Genomic DNA, 18,867 nt, shown 5'->3' with positions numbered 1-18,867 from the left:
CACAGGATGAAGGGTGTTTATACTGCTTTCTGCATTATTTTACAAAACTTAATGTTATTAAACAGTAAGCTTATGATTTATAAGTAAAATATATTTTTATTTTGCTTTACCCCATACCATCAATAAAAAAAATTTCCCATGATCCATGATTTTCGATTTTCCGTATGTGCCACGGATAATTGAGTTGACTGTCCAATAAAAATTATTTTATTAAGTAGTGCACTTAGACATACCTACTTTAATCATTTTCAACATAAATAGTAAGGGCTGATCCGGTCTATTGATCGCATTATAATTACTCTGTTTACATTTGATGTTGGCTATTTATACTTCTTAGACTGAACTATTCCAATTGCTCTGGCTTATTGAAAATTGATATGTGGACAACTGTTCTACCCTGGATAAATTCCAATTTAGGAGACAAAATTGATCTCACATACATAGGTTTTGTCGCACCACTTGTTTGGCATAGACTCATAGAGGCTTAACCTAAATTGTGGGCCTAAAAATGTAAAGCCCACATTACATTTATCAACTAATTCATGAATTTGCCCATGGATTTATTGATGAATTATTTCATGGATTTATTGTTCAGATAAGAACACTTTACACTTGTCAATAAAACCATGAATTTTCTAGTCTATGTTAAGGATTGCCAACTTTGAGAAAAATTACCAAACGCCTAAACAAAACAAACAACCCTCTGTTTACATAGGTTACCTATTCTAATTATCAAGATTAATGAACAGAAAAACAAAGTTAAGGCATAATAATGCAGCCAAAGTTAAAGCAGCAGTAGTTGCTATGATGGTTGCTGTTACGGTGCTTGACACTGATTTGCTGTACTGTAAAAGTACAATACCACGGATGCTTTCAATAAAAGTGTGGTTATAATTTACACCCTACAAAATTAGTACAAATGCCGCCGTCTATTGGTATACATGGAATAACAACAAAATTACTAAAATATCACCAGAAAATTGACGAAAATTAGAGTTCTTAATTCATCAAGGAATCCACCAACAAACCCATGAAGAAATTATTGAGAAAATTGATGAATTTATAGTACTTTACACTTGACAATTTAACCTTGAATTTGTCCATGGGCAAATTCGTGAATTAGTTGATAGATGTAATGTGGGCTTAAGAATATTAACAAAAATGTTGGCCCACCGGAGTATGTTACTAGACAGGCGTTCGATAGGGATGCATCACTAGGCTGAACAAACAGACGGGTGGATTTTCTGGTATTTTACTTACCCATGAATATACCATTTACTTCCCTATAAATGTATGTCTCAATTTTTCTACGCATGTATAATTTAAACCATATTTTAGTTAGTGTATCTATGTATTGAAGCGATATATAAGTGAAAAAGAGCATACGAACCATAAAAGAATAATACAAACAATAAATGCACACATTAGCAAGCATAGGGATTGCAAGCAAGTACAGTTCATTTTATCTAACCTAAAAAAATTATTATCAAACAGCAGTAAATTGTGTAGTTCAGTACATATAGCATACATTAGAAACCCAACACGACATTAAACAATAAATAACTATTGTACTAAGTTTTTGCGTTTAATTTTAATCTTACATTGTACACTTGCATAAGCGTTAAAAAGAAATTGCTTTTTAATTTTGGAAAAGAGTTCGAGTAAATTCAATGTAATCCAATGCTCCTGCTATAGGACGTTCTGTTTTCGGTTCCACGTAAGGTTTCATACGTGCTACACAATAGTCTGCCATATCCTTTGTTAAATTCTAAGAAAAAATTATTTAATATTAACAAGAAAATTTAGAACATTTTGCAAGCACTTACGGCATATAATTCCTCCTTGGTAACATAAGGACGATCTCCTGCTGTAATTGCTCTGAAAGCCTTCTCTATCTCTTCCGAGCTTTGTACATTTTCCGTTTCTTTGCTTATCATGAAGGCCATATACTCTTGCAAAGATACATATCCATCACGATTAGGATCAACCACATCTACAACACGTTATTAATACAACTAATATTAAAGTTGAATGAATCAACCTAAGATAGCATCGAATTCCGGATCTGGGTGACCTTCTTCGACCATTGGCAGATCATAGCCCAAAGCTCGTAAACAAGATTTGAATTCTTGATGATTCAGTTTACCAGATTTTTCCTTGTCGAAATGTTTGAACATCATCGAGAATTCCTTAAGCGCATCCTCACTCACACCTACAAGATGCGGTAAATAACAACGTGCAAAGAAATAAATGATATCAAACCAGATTGGTTGCGAGCTTGAATTTGTTGCTCAAGATTGTGCTGCATTCGCATTCCCAGTTGGTCCAGTTGATCCCACTGTTGGGCCAAACCGACAGTTGAATGTTCGGTGTAACGATTGTCTAAGATAAGATGTTCCTCCAAAATGGCGCCTAGATCTTCAATTTTTTTCAGATCTGATCTACGTGCGCGCACTTCGGCGGCTTTGCGTTTCGTCGCTTCCAGTTGATGTTCTAAAGATCCTGAACCCTCCATCATAGATGTTCTTTAATGAAAACATATAAATGTGTATGTTACAAATTTTAAGGAAGGTTATTTTTAACATGCCAAACATTAACACACATAATGAACTTTAATCCTACAGCACAGTGATCAATCAGTGAGCATTACCAAAAAACTCTTTAGATAAGCATCAAACGGGGCAATCTGCAGCTTCTTTTCCCTTCTGTGGTAAAAAGGTTACAGACAGTACCGGGTGACCCAATCTGTTCCTCAGCCATATCTTGAGAACCGTTCGTCGTATGACTTAGGGGTAAAAAATTATTGGGTAAATCGGTTACGAAGAATTACTAGAAAATATTTTCAAATTTGAAAAATGACCACCAGAGGGCGTAACTGCCACCTTAAATTTTAAAAATGCATTTTCTTTAAATTTCGCATAAACTAAAAAATTTTTTCACATTTTTAAAGAGAACCAGTTTATCATTTTCGTAAAAACATAAACTTAGTTATTTCGAAAACAAAGATGGTGTGGGGCGTTCAATTGTTTTTGCAATTGTGGGGCGTTCAATTGTTTTTGCAATAACCTGCTTCAACTTCTTAACCGTTTGACCGATTGTAACAAATTTGGTATCATTGAAAAGAGCGTTCCTTGGGCAATAAGAATCAAGTTATAGTTAATTTAGTTGAATCTTTCTCCGCCAGGGGGTTAGTTTTGACATTATGATCCAAAATCCTAAAAACATCAAATGGAATGATATGACTTTTTTTTATGAAAAAGTAGCCAAATAATATCAAAATCTCGTTCCTAACCTCAAATATTGGGAAAATGAGATTAATTAATAAATAAATAAAAATGGTTAAATTGTATCTTAAATTTACTTTTGACGTATTTTGGCTATTTGTCGATGGCGCGAAAGAAAAGCACCCTACACTTTTAGGTAGGCCTTGGAAAATTAAACAAATGAAACACGATGCATTATAAAATAATAACAGCCGTAATTTGTAAATTATTCTGCTGTATTTACATTCAAAAAGTGGAGTTTTTTGAATTTGTAATCTTTTCTAAAATGCCGATTTCTAACCAAGAAGCATTTAATATCCTGGCGATATATTTTGAGTATTTTCAAAATGCGATCATCGCTGTCCACATCTTCTATTTGCGTTATTCGAATCAACCACGAACCATCGCCGCCAGCATTGTAAATGCTTCTTGGTTAGAAATCTGCATTTTAGAAAAGATTACAAATTCAAAAAATTGCACTTTCTGAACGTAAACACAGCAGAATAATTTACAAATTACGGCTGTTATTATTTTATAATGCACCGTGATTCATTTGTTTAATTTTCCAAGGCCTACCTAAAAGTGTAGGGTGCTTTTCCAAACTATCTTTCGCGATATCGACAAACACCGGAAATACGCCAAAAGGAAATTTAAGGTACAATTTAAGCATTTATATTAATTAATCTCATTTTCCCAATATTTGAGGTTAGGAACGAAATTTTGAATAACGGTTTTCACTGGCCTCTTTGGATGATATTTGGCTACTTTTTCATAAAGAAAAAGTCATATCATTCCATTTGATTTTTTTAGGATTTTGAATCATGTCAAAACTACCCCCTGGCGGAGAAGGATTCAACTAAATATTGGTTGATTCTTATTGCCCAAGGAATGCTCTTTTCAACGATACCAAATTTGTTACAATTGGTCAAACGGTTAAGAGGTTAAAGCAGGTTATTGCAAAAACAATTGAACGCCCCACACCATCTTTGTTTTTGAAATAACTGAGGTTTTGATTGTACGAAAATGATAGATAAACTAGTTCTCTTTAAAAATGTGAAAAAAGAATCTTTAGTTTATTATGCGAAATTTAAAGAAAATGCAATTTTAAAATTTAAGATGGCAGTTAAGCCCTCTGGTGGTCATTTTTAGAACTTGGAAAATATTTTCCAGCGATTCTTCATAACCGATTTACCCAATAATTTTTTTTCCCCTAAGTCATACGACAAACGATTCCAGAGATATGGCCGAGGAACAGTCTTATTGGGTCACCTGGTACATAAACTCTGTACTCTGTACGGTCACTCTGTAATTGGGCGCATGCCTGTTGAGGGCCCAAAAACAAGAGAGGGATAATAATAATAATAATAATAATAAAATAATAAACAGAGAGGCAATTAATAGATTCTAGGAGAGCGGACCTTTTGCCAGGAAACCAAACAGATCCCTTGTATACAGGACTCCATTCTCTCCAGAGAGAGTGGAGATGCAACCACCAACATGTTCGAAACCTTATCACCAACACTACTACTTCAGTGATAAGAAACATGGAATGCATATTACACCGTAAGGCACTTGCTGTAGGCTTGTTAAAAAAGTATATCAATCGAATGACCAATTTTGTTGCAGAGATCTCATGAATCCGCTAATGGAGTGAGAAAGTATTGGTTCTGTTGTCTCTCTCTCTCTCTAATATGGAAATACAGATGAAAGATTCACTTCTAAAGTTTTAACTATTAAAATCTGAATGCTTTACTATTTATGTGACAGCAATTAATAGTGTTCCCATAAACTTTCAGGCTCCCTCGGCTATTAATTTTAATCACCACTTAAGTATTTTGCAAAAGTGATGTGTAAATATCAAATGTAAATTGAGCAGTTAGTAATTAGTGCAATTACTTTCCAAAATTAATACAATAAATAGCAATCCAAGAAATATGAACTAGTGTTACTGTATTAGCTTGACACACAACAATTTTATTTACCCACCCATCCCAACCCAGAATTCGGTAACTGAAATTCAGAAAGGCAGCATAATAAACAGAAAGTATGTGGTTTGTTTATAGTTAGAAATGCTTACCGGGTTTCAGTTAGCCATTGATGGAAAGCATTGGCATGTTTAGCAAATTCCTTGCGAAGTTTATCATTCTCTTCTTGTCGCTGTGCCTCCTTACTAAGTTCAATATCTCGCTCTGCAATAATTTTTTGTAAATTGCGCCAAGTCTCTTCTAACGCTTCCATGTTGAACCAAGTGTAAGGATTCGGTCCAACATTAAAGCTCTTAATTTGCTGGTCTAATGTTGCTAAAGCTTCAAAGTCAGCTTGTGCCGAAGACAGCGATGCCTGAAAGAAGAGATCAGTTTACGTCGCATATTACACATGATAATTACTTGGAACTGTGCGTGAGCTTCGCGTAGAGCACGAATTTCCTCGATAGAGTTACAACGTACGGGATCCGTCAAATCTTCCTCCGCGTTTTCGAACCAGGAATTAAACGCAGACGCTTTCTTTGCAAAGGTAAGGAACAGCTCTTCAATTTGGCGGAACTGATCTTGCATGCGCAACAGGCGTTGCTTTCGAGCATCAGAATCTGCTAGTAGTTTTTGCCATCTAAAATTAAGTGTTTACTAAATTGAAAATTTTACAATATAAGGGAACATATTGCCATCTTTCGTGCTAAAAATGTTTGCACATTTACTTTATCCTATTTCATGCTGTTCAGAATGATCTGAATTGATGATTTTTCAACAAATGAGATTGATGGAAGAGGTAGAATTTATGAGTTTAAATAAATTAATTTCCAATACTTGCTTACTCTTATCACTCTGACCTTCTTGAAGATAATTTATCTGCTTGTAAATACTGCCAGTTCATGTTAAATTTTATGCAAATCTGGCGCTCAACATCTCAAACCTTTGCGCAATAAACTACAACAAAATCAAGAAAAGAGGGATAAATGAGTTTCAAAATTATATGGATTGAGAGGCACAAGGAGACCAACCAGAACATTATTTGTGACTGCACATTACTCACAGAATTAAGAAACTGGAGACATCATGGCCAGCATTATGACAAGAAAACTCGAATCAGAGATATCCATGGTATAATGAAACTCAAAATGGGGTTGTGTAGTATAAAGTTGTTAAAATAACCAACAAAAACAAAAAACCTTCCCCATATTAATTTAATAGACAAGACGTAAAAGCGACTAGTTCTTGCTTCATTTTATTTAAATTTTCATAATTAATTTACGACAAAAACTGGAAACTTCTCTATTAAATCCTTGAGGTTTTGTTTAAACTTAAAAGAGTTATCCTTGGATAACTACAGCCACCAATCCCTTTATAAAATCAGGTGACGACATTTCAACACATGCACAAACTAGGGAGACAATGACCACTTACTATTCTATAAAGTGCTTTATTTCGGCCCCCTTCACACCTTTCTTTAAACAACAATCTTAATTGTTTTAAATAAACAACGAAACTCCTTTTATTATAAGAGAATAATATTGTCGTAGTAGTTGCCATAATTAATTTTTAACACAGGTGCTAAGTTTGCCTTCATTAAAAGCACCTATGGTTAAAAGATAAAGAAAGAAGTTGATGATTGGCAAAGTATTTTACGAAAATATTTTGGGCCTTAACAGTCATAGTTGCATTCAAGATTTATGTGGTCTCAAGCAAAACTACCAAATACAAAAAATTATCAAAGTCCTCGTTTGAGATCGAAGGGACTTCAGCGCATTTTTGTGTGGCAGATCAGTATTCTATTAGCCACTTTCGACTCAACCATCAATAACAGATCTTGTCGAAGGCTACTACATTCACTAACCGCTTCCCACTTTCCGCGTGCACCCGCAATTCGCTTTTAAAGATTTGACTCCACCATCAGTAGGATCGTGTCGGGAGCTACCACATTCCCTTTGACGGTACCCACTTCCGACGTTCCGTTCATCCGCAATTCGCGTTTGAAGATTTGACTCCACCATCAGGAAGATCGTGTCGGGGGCTACCACATTCCCTTTGACGGTACCCCTTTCCGACGTCCCGTTTACCCGCAATTCGTGTTTGAAGATTTGACTCCACCATCAGGAAGATCGTGTCGGGGGCTACCACATTCCCTTTGACGGTACCCACTTCCGACGTTCGGTTCACCCGCAATTCGCGTTTGAAGATTTGACTCCACCATCAGGAAGATCGTGTCGGGGGCTACCACATTTCCTTTGACGGTACCCCCTTCCGACGTCCCGTTCACCCGCAATTCGCGATTGAAGATTTGACTCCACCATCAGTGAGATCGTGTCGCGGGCTACCACATTCCCTTTTACGGTACCCACTTCCGACGTCCCGTTCACTCGCAATTCACTTCTATTGGCGACACGAGAAAGAGAGACAGCGATTCGAGATTTACGAAACGTTAAACCGCGTGAGTTCGCAACGGAAGGTAAAAGGCGCCCGAAGTTGACTACTTCTCGAAGACGCGCGCGCGCCTCGCAAAAGGTCGTTAATTTCGCCCCTATGACAAAAAACAAAATTCCGCCACGCAGGAGTTGTGCGCGTTTACAACATCTTTCCGACGACACCAATTTCAAAAGAATCGGACCAAAACTGTAGTAGAAGATAGGAAAAAACTGAAAAACCTTCACGTTAGTATACTACGCTCGAGGATGACGCCCAGATGTCGCCAACCCCACATCATGTAGCCATGTCCCTAAGGTTGACAAATTTCACGGCCCTGTAGATACACGTACACCCGTTGCCTTTCTACAAGAGTTCTTCTACGCGCCCACATTTGCTGCCAGCCAGCCAGCCAGACAGCCAGCCAAAGTGAGATTAAAAGCTACTTTTTACAAATAAATTTGCAAAAATGCGCTAAAAACATGAATAATTTTATTTTTTATTTTGTTTTATTGTCTTTATTTTATAGTGGGCGGAGTGTTAGCTAATTAGCTACTCTTCCCACTCAACCCACTATAATATCTCAAACAGTCATGCCTTACCTGGGATTCGAACCCAGGAACTTTGTAGTCAAAGTTAGAGCTACAAATGTAAACTCATAATCGAGTGAATCGCCATAAGAAATACATTATAAACGTTTTGTAATTTTTTTCTCTATCGAGTGACATAAATATCCAATATAGTGTCCATTTAAAATAAAGAAGTTGATGTCAATATCTCGAAAACTGCCAATTAAAAAAATGTTTTTCTGCGTTTTCGATAGTTCTCTTTGTTACTAAAATATTTGTTGAACTTTTTAAAAATGGCGATTTTCACTTTTTTCCAATTATCTACGAAAGAAATTATTTTTTTCAAAATATCGCATCGGAATATCCATCAGCATCAAAAACTACACAACTTTGCGAATTTAACCGAATCTGTAAGTATAAACATAACAAAGATAGCCATGCTATCCTACTCAATTTAAAATACCCTGTATTGACACCATTAATACCAACTTAAAATCTTCACTGGAGTTCTTTTTGGAAATTACTGGAATGCGTTGGAAGTCAATGAATAAAGAATACCAGGAAGGAGCATTACTCAGGTTGTATACAAGAGAGAGTGCGACGGAAGTCGGCCATTTGCAAAAGACACTTATGACTCATTTTTGTTGTGGTTTTTGCAGTGACATAAAATAATGGTTAGTTGTTGTGCTTGTGATTGCTCCAAAACGGAAAAAAATAAAAGTTTGGGAATTACATTTCATGTGTAAGTATTGATACCAATATTATTTTTATATAGTGCATGTAAATTTACAAATTTTTTATCGGAATGTAGTTTGAGGTTAGTTAAACAAAAGTCATAGGCGGAGTAGACACATGGGGGTTTAGATTGTTTTCGTGTAAAATTCTTTATAATTGTATCCTTCTACAACTGTAAGATAGATACGCCACTGGAACATGAAACTACAGTCCGCCATTTGCAAAAGCCATCGCGGTCGCACGTATATTGTTGATATTCTTCTTCCTGGTATTCTTTATTCATTGGTTGGAAGTTAATGAAATTTTTTTTAATTCAATGGAATTATTTTGCAGTTTTGAAAGTCTGGAAATTCTGGATTTCTTTTATTTGGAATTCAGGTGTACACATTTTTGCTCAGTGGTTAACCCATCGTTAAAATCTCAAGCTACCATTCATTTTGAACATGGGGCCGACAGTATAAGTTTGGTTAGGGTACAGTCCCAAGAACGAACATAGGAGCAGTAAAATAGCTTTTTTCTCCAACCACCTGAATAAGACGCTATTTTGTGACAGTGTTCGGTACGTAAAATTGACGTTTTGCGGATTAATCGCTTTCACCATGGCAACTGTACAAAAAGTGGATACTTTTGGTCCTAGTACCAAAAAGAAATTGACCTTGAAAGTTGGTCAATTAAAAAATTACAATCACGGAGATATGTCACATTGATGTTTTAAGCAGGTATTATCTATACATACAAATCAAATATTTTTGCATATTCAATGCAAATAATGCTGTTACCTATACGTATGTATGTACATGTATTGAAAATGATTTACGCTCGCTATTTTTATTTAAACCATGTGTAACGTAATTTACATATTCGATGAACGTAATTTTAATACGTATACAACCCGCCGTCGCGCGTAACGCCATCTACTTCAGACCCATTGCACTATTATCTGTCATTTTGAATTCAAAATTTGAAAAAGTTAATTGCAATTAATTTTAATTAAAAAACTGTATGGTAAGTTTTTTATTTCAATACAAAATATAACAATATTAATTGTGTATACAATAGAAATGACTGAAACTGATAGCGACATGGATTGAACTCCGCCAGAGATTATAGAAACGGCAGAACATGCTACCTCAAGATTTGCTCCCTACAAAGTCGCGAGAGGTGAGAAGTAAGAAGTAAGAACGAATGGTTATAAGTTAACCTAAAAACTAGAGTGGCATGAGACGTGAGGACAAGAAAGCCGAAGTTCTTATACTAGTAGCGAGACTGTGACTGAATGTAAATTTGAATATAATTTGAAGTAAAGGGGGTTGGAGAAAAATTTTTATGTTTTATTCGTACAAAAAATGCGTTTTCGGGACTCGGAAGGTTGCTGGACGACGCGTTAGCGGAGAGATAACTATCTTCCTCTTCCCGAAAACTGACATTTTTTGTACTAATGAAACAAATAACTATTGATGAAGTTTTCTTTGAAGTTTTATCTTCTGGTGGTGTAGAGAGAAGTCCTCACACAGTACCGGCTCTTCAAACAAGAAGAATTACGAGTACTTACCCATGCATTATGATTTGATGGGTAGTCACTCTTTAAAAATTCATATGACCTTGAGGACAAGGTATGAAGAATTTCGTTATTTATTCTCTTCACTGGATTTAGTAAATTTTTTTCATAAACGGCAATGGTTTCAAAGTTGCATTGTGGAAATGTAAAAGATGAAATTTCCATAGTATAGTAGGAGAAAACCCCCATACGTGCCCCACCTTCAAGGTAACAGGCTTTTAGTTCATTCCTAACAACACCAGACCTATCTCTGAACTCAAAAATTCTACCCCCTCCTACGTCTACATAATAGTTTATGAAACATGTTATGTCACTCTTGGAAAATGTGACTTTTAAATGTAACCCAAAAGAAAATATAAAAGACTGTTTGATTACCCCAAACATACCTAGCAATACATCAACATGTCTCTGTTTAATAGCAGCACTCTGATCATGGTTTGCTTCAATCAATTGATCACGAAGTGCAGTTATATTCTGAATGCCTTCATGTTCAAATGCAGTAAGGCCTAAAATACAAACACAGTTAATGAAACTAATCTTACAAAACGCAACTGAAAACTCACCGGCATCAAATGTATCTTGTTTTGTAAGCAAAGTTTGAACTGATGACAAATCTCGCCCAAATTCCTCACTCTTCACATGACTCTCTTTATCGGCAATCCAACTTTCAACAACATCAGCCTTCCACATGAACTGAAGATAAGCAGAGTTATCGACCAATTTGGCCTTACGCCTTGCAGCCAAGGCAGCTAAATGATCCAATTTCGTTTGGAGCTGCTGACAGCGCTGATTGATGCTATCTGCGTGATGATTACCTTCCGACACCAGTTTCTGACCATCTTGACTAATATCCTTGCAACGATCTCTATGTGCCTGGAAGTCGGTTTCAAAAGCGTCATGCTTTTTGAGCAAGCCCTGGACAGCGGCCATAGTGTCTCCATAATCTTCAACTCCCAGAAGTTGTTGTTTCTCACTAATCCACGCCTCTTCTTCTTCCACTTTTGCCAGGAACTGCTGATATGTAAGAGACTCGTCTAATTTTTTACCACGAGTCGCAGCCAACTGTTTTAATTCTGCCCAGGCGAGGTTTAGCGCCTTGAGCCGTTGTTCAATTTCGGGAACGCCCAAATTTGAAACGTCCATCAGTTTTTCTCCCGCCTCTTGCACCGCTTGAATGGCCGGTTCGTGCGAGCCAAGTTCGGCCTCCAGTCGTTTATGTTTCTTCTTTAAATTTTGTACGCCGGTTAAATCGCGACCATAGTCATCAGAGCCAACCAGTAATTTCTTTTCCCTAACAAAGAGTTAAACATTGAGATAATCTAAAAAGGGCACTTACTTAATCCACGATTCTTCGTCCGCGATATCTCTGAAAAATTGATGCAAGGTGTTAGCTTCATTTAATCTTGCTTGTCTGTGAGCTCCCAAGTTTTTAATACGTTCGTAACGTTCATTAATAGATTGTCGCTTCTCATGAATACTGTTCGTATCAAACTGTCCACTTTCAATTAGCGAATCCGCCTGATCGTTCATATCTACATATAAAATCAATTATTACTAAGACAATTGCTGATTAAATATTAACCTTTTATACGATCATCGTGAGCCTGAATATCTGCTTCGACCAACTGGTGTTTCTTCATCAAATTCTGAACCGAAGCAAGATCTTTCCCTGCGTCCTCACTAGTTAATAAGCTCTCAACTTCGCCTAACCAAAAATCTAAATCCTTGACTGCAGCAATGTAAGTCCTTTGCTTGTTGGCTTCTTTTAACTTCAAAGACTTTTCGGTGGTTTTCTGAGTGAGATACTCCCATTGCTCGGCGATCGACTCGAGGCGTCTACGGACGGCCTCCTCCGATCCAGCGCATTGACGTTTATCTATCAAATTTTCACCATTGCCAAGAACAGATTGGATACGGTCTGCATTGGCAGCTAACTCCGCTTCGAATGCCTGGTGTTTTTGATGTTTGGATTGTATATTTGCAGGATCCTGTCAAAGACGAATAAGAGATTGAAAACGAGCAGTCTTAATTACCTTGTAACTTTCTTCTGTAGCAAGCTGAAGCTTTTCGGCTATCCAATTTTCTATTTCGTCGGCATCTCGCGAAAATTGTTGCAAGGTCTGACTTTCTCCCAACTTTGAACGTTTCTCAATAAGCGCTTCTTTCAAATGGCGCCATCGGTTTAAAACTTGGCTGCGCTTGTCGTCTATTTCATTTGAAGCATAATGACCGTTGCCGATTAGTTGATCTGCAAGACCCTGTAGAGCTGCAATCTTTTCTTCCTGTATCAAATGTAAGTAAGTAGTTACAATCTAAAAATAAAGCTACTCTAAATACTAACATGGGCATTGATTGCTTTGTCGAAATCTTCATGCTTTTTAATTAAAGCCTCCACATTGTCCCCTTTGGAGTCTACTTCTTCGGAAGCCAAAAACGCTTCCCGATCAGACATCCAATTTTCGGCCTGCTCACAGTCCCGGTAAAACAAGTTAAGATCCAGATTCTGATCCAACTGTACACGTCTTTCAATCCACGCTCTAGAAATCAAAGTTAAGATCGGCGTTGAGAAAAGATTAAGTCATCACCTTTCGAGTTCTTCACGAGCTTTATTCAATTGTTCTAATTTTTCTTGAATCTCAGGGCTAGCATAATGATTCGACGATAATAATTGCTGTCCAAATTGTTCCAATGTGTGGAAGGTACCGGCGCGTGCGTCTATTTCGGTCCGGTGTTCCTAAATTATAAGTAATGAAATATGTGGATTGCTAACAAATAGGTTTTGTTTATTCAGACTCTGATAAAATTAGTACAACATGCCATTCTATTCAAAATGATTTACGTTGGAGTCATTTTTGGGCGGCTGAAACACAGCATTCATTTAAATGACAATCATCCACACAAAAAGCTCCTCTTTTAAACTAGCATGCAATTTACTATATTACAAGTTTTGAACAAGTAATTTCGTTCGCAACTGAAATCCACATTTGTACACAATTCAACATAACTTGCGCGTGCGCAAACGCCATTTGTAAAATGACTGCTAGTTTTTACTGTCACGAGTTATAGATACAGGGTTATTACAAATAGTATTCATGATTTTAAGTGTACTTGTACTTGTTTTATTTATTAATAGTCGCTGGCGACATGGATCGTGTGAGAAGAAAAATGCCATTCAGGTGGTGGAGAAATATCCGGAAACCCCTTGGACGTCATGACGACGGCGCTAGCAATACAGTGCGTGTACAGAATACAACAACCTTGTGATCGAAACAAGAAAGGTCGATGCTGAACTTGCAGCACAAAAAGCCGAATGGCAAGGAGAAATCATCAAGGAGCAACTTGAATTTGTGCAGCTTGAGATCGAGGAAAAGTATGGAATACTGCTTGATGGATTGGATCAAATGGTTGAAAAAGACATTGGACTACAAGGGGGTAAAATGCAGTGTGGTGATTGGGTTGAGCGTGGTGCTGTGGTTTCCTGAGTCAGTCACAACAGAGTGGGTTTGTCACCATGTCAAATTATGTCCAAATTACGGCAAAATGACTTTGTACCAACCCCTATTTCTTATCAACCACTAATACAACAAGATGTGAGAGTGCTCGAGTATTATCACGAGTCTATTCACGGGCAGTCTATGAAGAGAGACACACCTGTCTTCTTTGGAGATCCAACAGACGGCTTGGGTTCATTGAGCGGTTTAGACATATTGTAGATGAATGTCAGCTGGTTCAGGGTGAGAGTGAAGGGTGATGCAAAAAAACTATCTTCTCTTCACGAGTGCAAATGTAAATGGAGCGTTAGACACATTAGAGACAAGGTTCACAAAATGCATCAAATCCATGTTTTTGGACAAATTGAGGAAGCCCTCCTCACCTTACGAAAGCAAACTGGAGTCATTTTTGGAATTTGCGAATTCCCTTAATGGCTCCATAAGAATGACTGAACGTTTGAACCAAGAGTACTATTGGTAAAATCCTGTGTTGCTTAACGCGATTATTTTAAAGTTGTCCTGGTAGCTGCTTATATTAGTGAGGACGTAGATCGAGAAGTGAAATCCAAGGAAAAGTCACCAAAGAATAACCTAAACAAGTTGGAAATCTTGTTCTAAGGGTGGGCACTAAAGTTAAACTAAGATCATTTCCGGTCCAGCTGCGAGGACCTAATGGCGTTGTAATAACAACGGCCTTGTTCGATGATGGCTCAATGACTAACTACAGTACGATCAATAATGAGTTGCTGCGCCGCTTCAATAAATTATGACGTAATCATTTGCCGCAACAGGCGTGGTGCACCAATACTAAAACATAACCTTAAACTTCAAACCAAAGTAAACTTTTGACGTTTAACCATATTTAATCTAAATCAACGATTTAAGCACCTTGTGAGTTTCCAAATTATGGGAAACTACTCAAATAGCAAATTACTACAAAAATTGAAACGAATTTATTTCTTTTACAACTCGTTAATATTGAAGTAATTGCGTAAATTACATGCACACTATAACAACTGTTCGAAGTGCTCGCCACCATTATTAAGACAGGGATCCACTCTTTTCTTCATGTTTTCGATGACGGAATGTAACTACAGTTGCATAATGTTTCAAACGGCAGCTTTTATACCTGTTCGTAATTCGGCAATGGTGTGTAAACGGTTCCGAATGTGTTGCAATCTCGTAAATTTGCATTAAACCCATTGCATGCAATAATTTACACGGTTTTGTAAATGTGGACGATGAGTTTCTGGAAACTCCTGTATACACAAACGTATCGAGTACTCTCAAACTCAATTTTCGTCTTTAGTCCCATTACGGAAACAGGACTGCAAATGCATCTTATTCTCTTCTAAAGTAAAAGGCATGTCGGAGTAAACCTATTACCTTTTACAAGCTACAACTAAAAAAACGTTTGTTTATAATTTATAAGTAATTTACCCACCTTGTAAATATTCGAAAGAAACTGGTAGTCTTTAAAAACGTCCTTTTGAACAGGATGAAAGTAATAAAAATTATAGGTTATGTTTTGTATTGGTGCACATATACCTGGTTGCGGCAAATGATTACTAATGTGATATTTTATAAGAGCGGCGCAGCATATGATTATTGATCTCCCTGTATAACGTTTAACGTTAACGTTTGAGACTTCTATTTATTTTGAAAGTCAGCATACGCTATCCAAGACATGTTTAATTCTATTTGATAAGCTTAAATGCGTGGTATGTTATTCAGAATTTGAATGATACACTGGATGTGACGTACCCACTACCACAGAGTAGCGACTCGAAACGAAGCCAAGGAATCGCAAACTTGGAAGTGGTCAGAGAGGTAGAAGATGAGCACTTTCGTCTCGAAGGAGTACAAGCAAATCCTGATAAGGCAATATTCATCTCGTATCATTCCAATAGAATGTATTGAGGCACCAATAAAGAACGCTCCATGAGTATTCAAGGTGTAAGTTAGGATGATGGGACAGTTCATGGTCCAAACCCTAGCAAGGCAAGCACAAATGAGATTTCCATATTCATGGCTGACAAAGAAACCCCAATGGAAGAAATGATGTCAAGAATGACTGGCCGCAGTCAAAGGAAGACAAGCGTGCGGAGCAGAGAGCTAACCACAAGGCTTGTGGATGTCATCAAAGTTCATGCAGCTGCCAGATTTTAAATTTGCTCCTGGGTTTCAAACTCTCAAAAGGTTATCGGTGCCGTTGAGAGACTAGAGGATGTATTCACATTCTCACTGAAGTTCAGCAAGCTACCTGAGGCTCTAGCAGATGGGAAACGAATGTCAACCAAGCGAGAATTGTCGAGTGTCGTCATGTCAGTGTTCGACCCTCTTGGCTTTGTGGGGCAGTTCGTGGTCCAGGAAAAAATTCAAAATAAGAGTAGGATGGGATGAACCTATGCCGCAGAGCCTCTGGATGAACTGGTTTGCTGGGGATAGAGGACGTAAAGAGAACATGTATCCACAGACACCAGCGAACAAGCATTTGATGCTCTTGTACAAAGCCATTACGATTAAGAAGCAAGGAGCAAAGTTCTTCCAAGGATTGGCACTAGGTTCCGACTTTCGAGAATGTAGCTGATGATGGATGATGCCAAGTGATTTTAGTTATATGAATCTAAATGGCTACAGGGCCCAGAGAAAACCCAAAACTAGAATCAGAAAGGATACCATCAGGATTCTTAGTGAGCTTTCGAGGTATTGGTTTATGAGAACATAGAAGCAACCATGTCAGACAAGAAAGTAGGAGTTATAAAATCCTAAATCGTTGATGTTGATCCATTTGGTAGCTACACTATCAACAAAAATAGTATGTGGGCCCAAATGGAGAACTATGTGAAGATTTGTTCACACTCCTCCAATATCTAACATTCAACGTTCTTGAGCAGGAGACAAATTGTATGAAGCAATACAGAAATGAACCAAACTTTTATTAAAAACCATGGTCATAACCACTTCTGATGATTATGATGGAATGACTGCAACGAGTTATGTGTCAGAAGAGTTATCTTGTTGCTTTCTAAATCAAGGTGCATACAAAACATTCAACACACTGGTTCGGAGAAATCATCATCAACTTTATTCTGTTATATGGCCTGTAGAAAAAGTACATACTGTTATTATGAATACAACAATGTATGGTACACAAAAAAAAACAAAAGTTTGTTTCAACAGGATGGTGCACCCGCGCACACCGCCCTAATAGCAAGAGAATTTTGTTCTGGTGGTTTCAAATGTGTTTAATTTTTTCCTTGAAAAATCCTACGTTTGATATAGTACAATTAAAATGTTTCATACAGTATAGCAACTTGAACATGGTGCTAACTGGTAAATATTCACATTGCAGCACCTTAACACCATTAATTATATTTGAGTTAATCAAGCTTCTCATACCTATAGTATGAACCTATATTTTCACACCAAGCACAATTAGGGGCGAACAAAGACACAGTTTCTACAACAGCTATTGTTATTGCATTAGCAATTAGAAACAAAGCACTGCGAGTCAAGCAGTACCTGGGGTGTTCCTTTTCGTGCATCTAGTTCAGCTTTGTAGTTCTACAAATACAAATGCAAAAACGATCAATCATAACCATATCAAACAAATCCATTAGATCTACTAGTCCTATTTTTTTATAAATGCTAATAATACTAAAGGCAACCATGCATCTCATTTACACAATAAATTGGAATACATCAAACTCATAGAAGTCCTCAGAAATTCGTATGATCAATAAATGTTAACATGCGTACATTTGAATTTGACAATGCAACTACTCACTACTGTGCAAAATGTATGTAGGCTCGAGTTTGAAATGTAATTGTTATTATTATTATTTATCAAGTGAATGTCTGTTTTTGAGTGTAATGTACTATTTTGAAACCAATTGTAAAATGTGCAAGCCATGTCACAGATCGTCACTTTGTATACATTTCTGACGAGTGTTATGCCAAGACCTACTTTCAGGTAAATATTTTGAGACTACATAAGTCTAAAGTTATCTAAATTCTGAAATTATGTGCAAGAAGATTCGCGATAGCATATCCTGACAATTATCGATTATTGACGGTGTGAACACTTATAGTAGTCATAATTTGCTACCAATTTTGCATATAGTATGACAATCTTTCGATAGGCTTTTTTAAAATAAATATACAAGGTGTCTCATAATTTGTCAAAAACCAAATTGGCCGAATAAATAAGACCATATCTCCATTCGTCCACCTACTACTTTTTTAACTGACAACATTTCATTTCTGAAACAATTTTGCTAAGCTCTTAAAGAATTCTTTTCATTAACGCCATACTGGATCATATTACAAGTATAATTGTGCCCAACTCTTGCGCATTTTTTTAAACCGAAATACCTTAGTAAATGGTTGGGGTTATAAGCGGATAAGCGTAACCAAGTAGTCCTTCACAAACTTCCTCAATGCTGTAATTACTGGGTGGGCACCTTGGGTAGCGCGCAGCGTGTGTTTGTGTCTGTGTTTTTTTCTGCAAACAGAGATGATTGAAATCATACAGAAAGCCTTTGGGGACGAAAGTATGGACATAACACAGATAAAGGAGTGGTACAGGTGGTTTAAAGATAGCTGCACATCTGTTGACAGGGAACCTCATTCTGCCCGACCTTAGCTGATAACACAGGAAAACATATGGTGCTCAAAGGAAAGCAGTTTGACGACTTCGAGACAATTCGGAGTAATACAACGCACGACTTGAAGGTCATTCCAAAATATGCGTTCGAGGACTGTTTTGTGGAAGCACTGCTGGGAGCGTAGTTCAATCAAACCGAAGTTGAAAAAAAAATTTATTTACAAGACCTTCCCCATAATAGCTAT

At 37.1% G+C, this 18,867-nt stretch overlaps 1 protein-coding gene across 3 annotated transcripts in view; it reads right to left on the bottom strand.

Annotated features, from left to right (window-relative positions):
• Positions 1-1,339: 1,339 nt before the first annotated feature.
• The window catches only part of LOC116163373 (spectrin alpha chain), a 41,276-nt gene continuing 23,748 nt past the window's right edge, over positions 1,340-18,867 (bottom strand). Inside the window, exons 19-31 of one of the 3 annotated variants that reach the window (XM_031477268.1) lie at positions 13,108-13,256; positions 12,864-13,059; positions 12,556-12,804; positions 12,105-12,510; positions 11,859-12,054; positions 11,086-11,813; positions 10,905-11,028; positions 5,651-5,870; positions 5,341-5,603; positions 2,263-2,525; positions 2,042-2,212; positions 1,827-1,993; positions 1,340-1,768 (exon numbers count right to left, since the gene is read on the bottom strand). In XM_031477268.1, the coding sequence (XP_031333128.1) occupies positions 1,640-1,768; positions 1,827-1,993; positions 2,042-2,212; positions 2,263-2,525; positions 5,341-5,603; positions 5,651-5,870; positions 10,905-11,028; positions 11,086-11,813; positions 11,859-12,054; positions 12,105-12,510; positions 12,556-12,804; positions 12,864-13,059; positions 13,108-13,256 (3,261 nt within the window). In that variant the 3' untranslated portion in view covers positions 1,340-1,639. Of the gene's footprint in view, positions 1,769-1,826; positions 1,994-2,041; positions 2,213-2,262; positions 2,526-5,340; positions 5,604-5,650; positions 5,871-10,904; positions 11,029-11,085; positions 11,814-11,858; positions 12,055-12,104; positions 12,511-12,555; positions 12,805-12,863; positions 13,060-13,107; positions 13,257-17,538; positions 17,581-18,867 lie in introns of those variants that run through there. The other 2 variants (XM_031477266.1, XM_031477267.1) reach the window with 2 other exon arrangements.

Source organism: Photinus pyralis, unplaced genomic scaffold (genome assembly GCF_008802855.1).
Source record: "Photinus pyralis isolate 1611_PpyrPB1 unplaced genomic scaffold, Ppyr1.3 Ppyr1.4_LG2, whole genome shotgun sequence".
Lineage (NCBI taxonomy): Eukaryota > Metazoa > Arthropoda > Insecta > Coleoptera > Lampyridae > Photinus > Photinus pyralis.
This window is presented reverse-complemented; position numbering and strand designations above follow the sequence as displayed.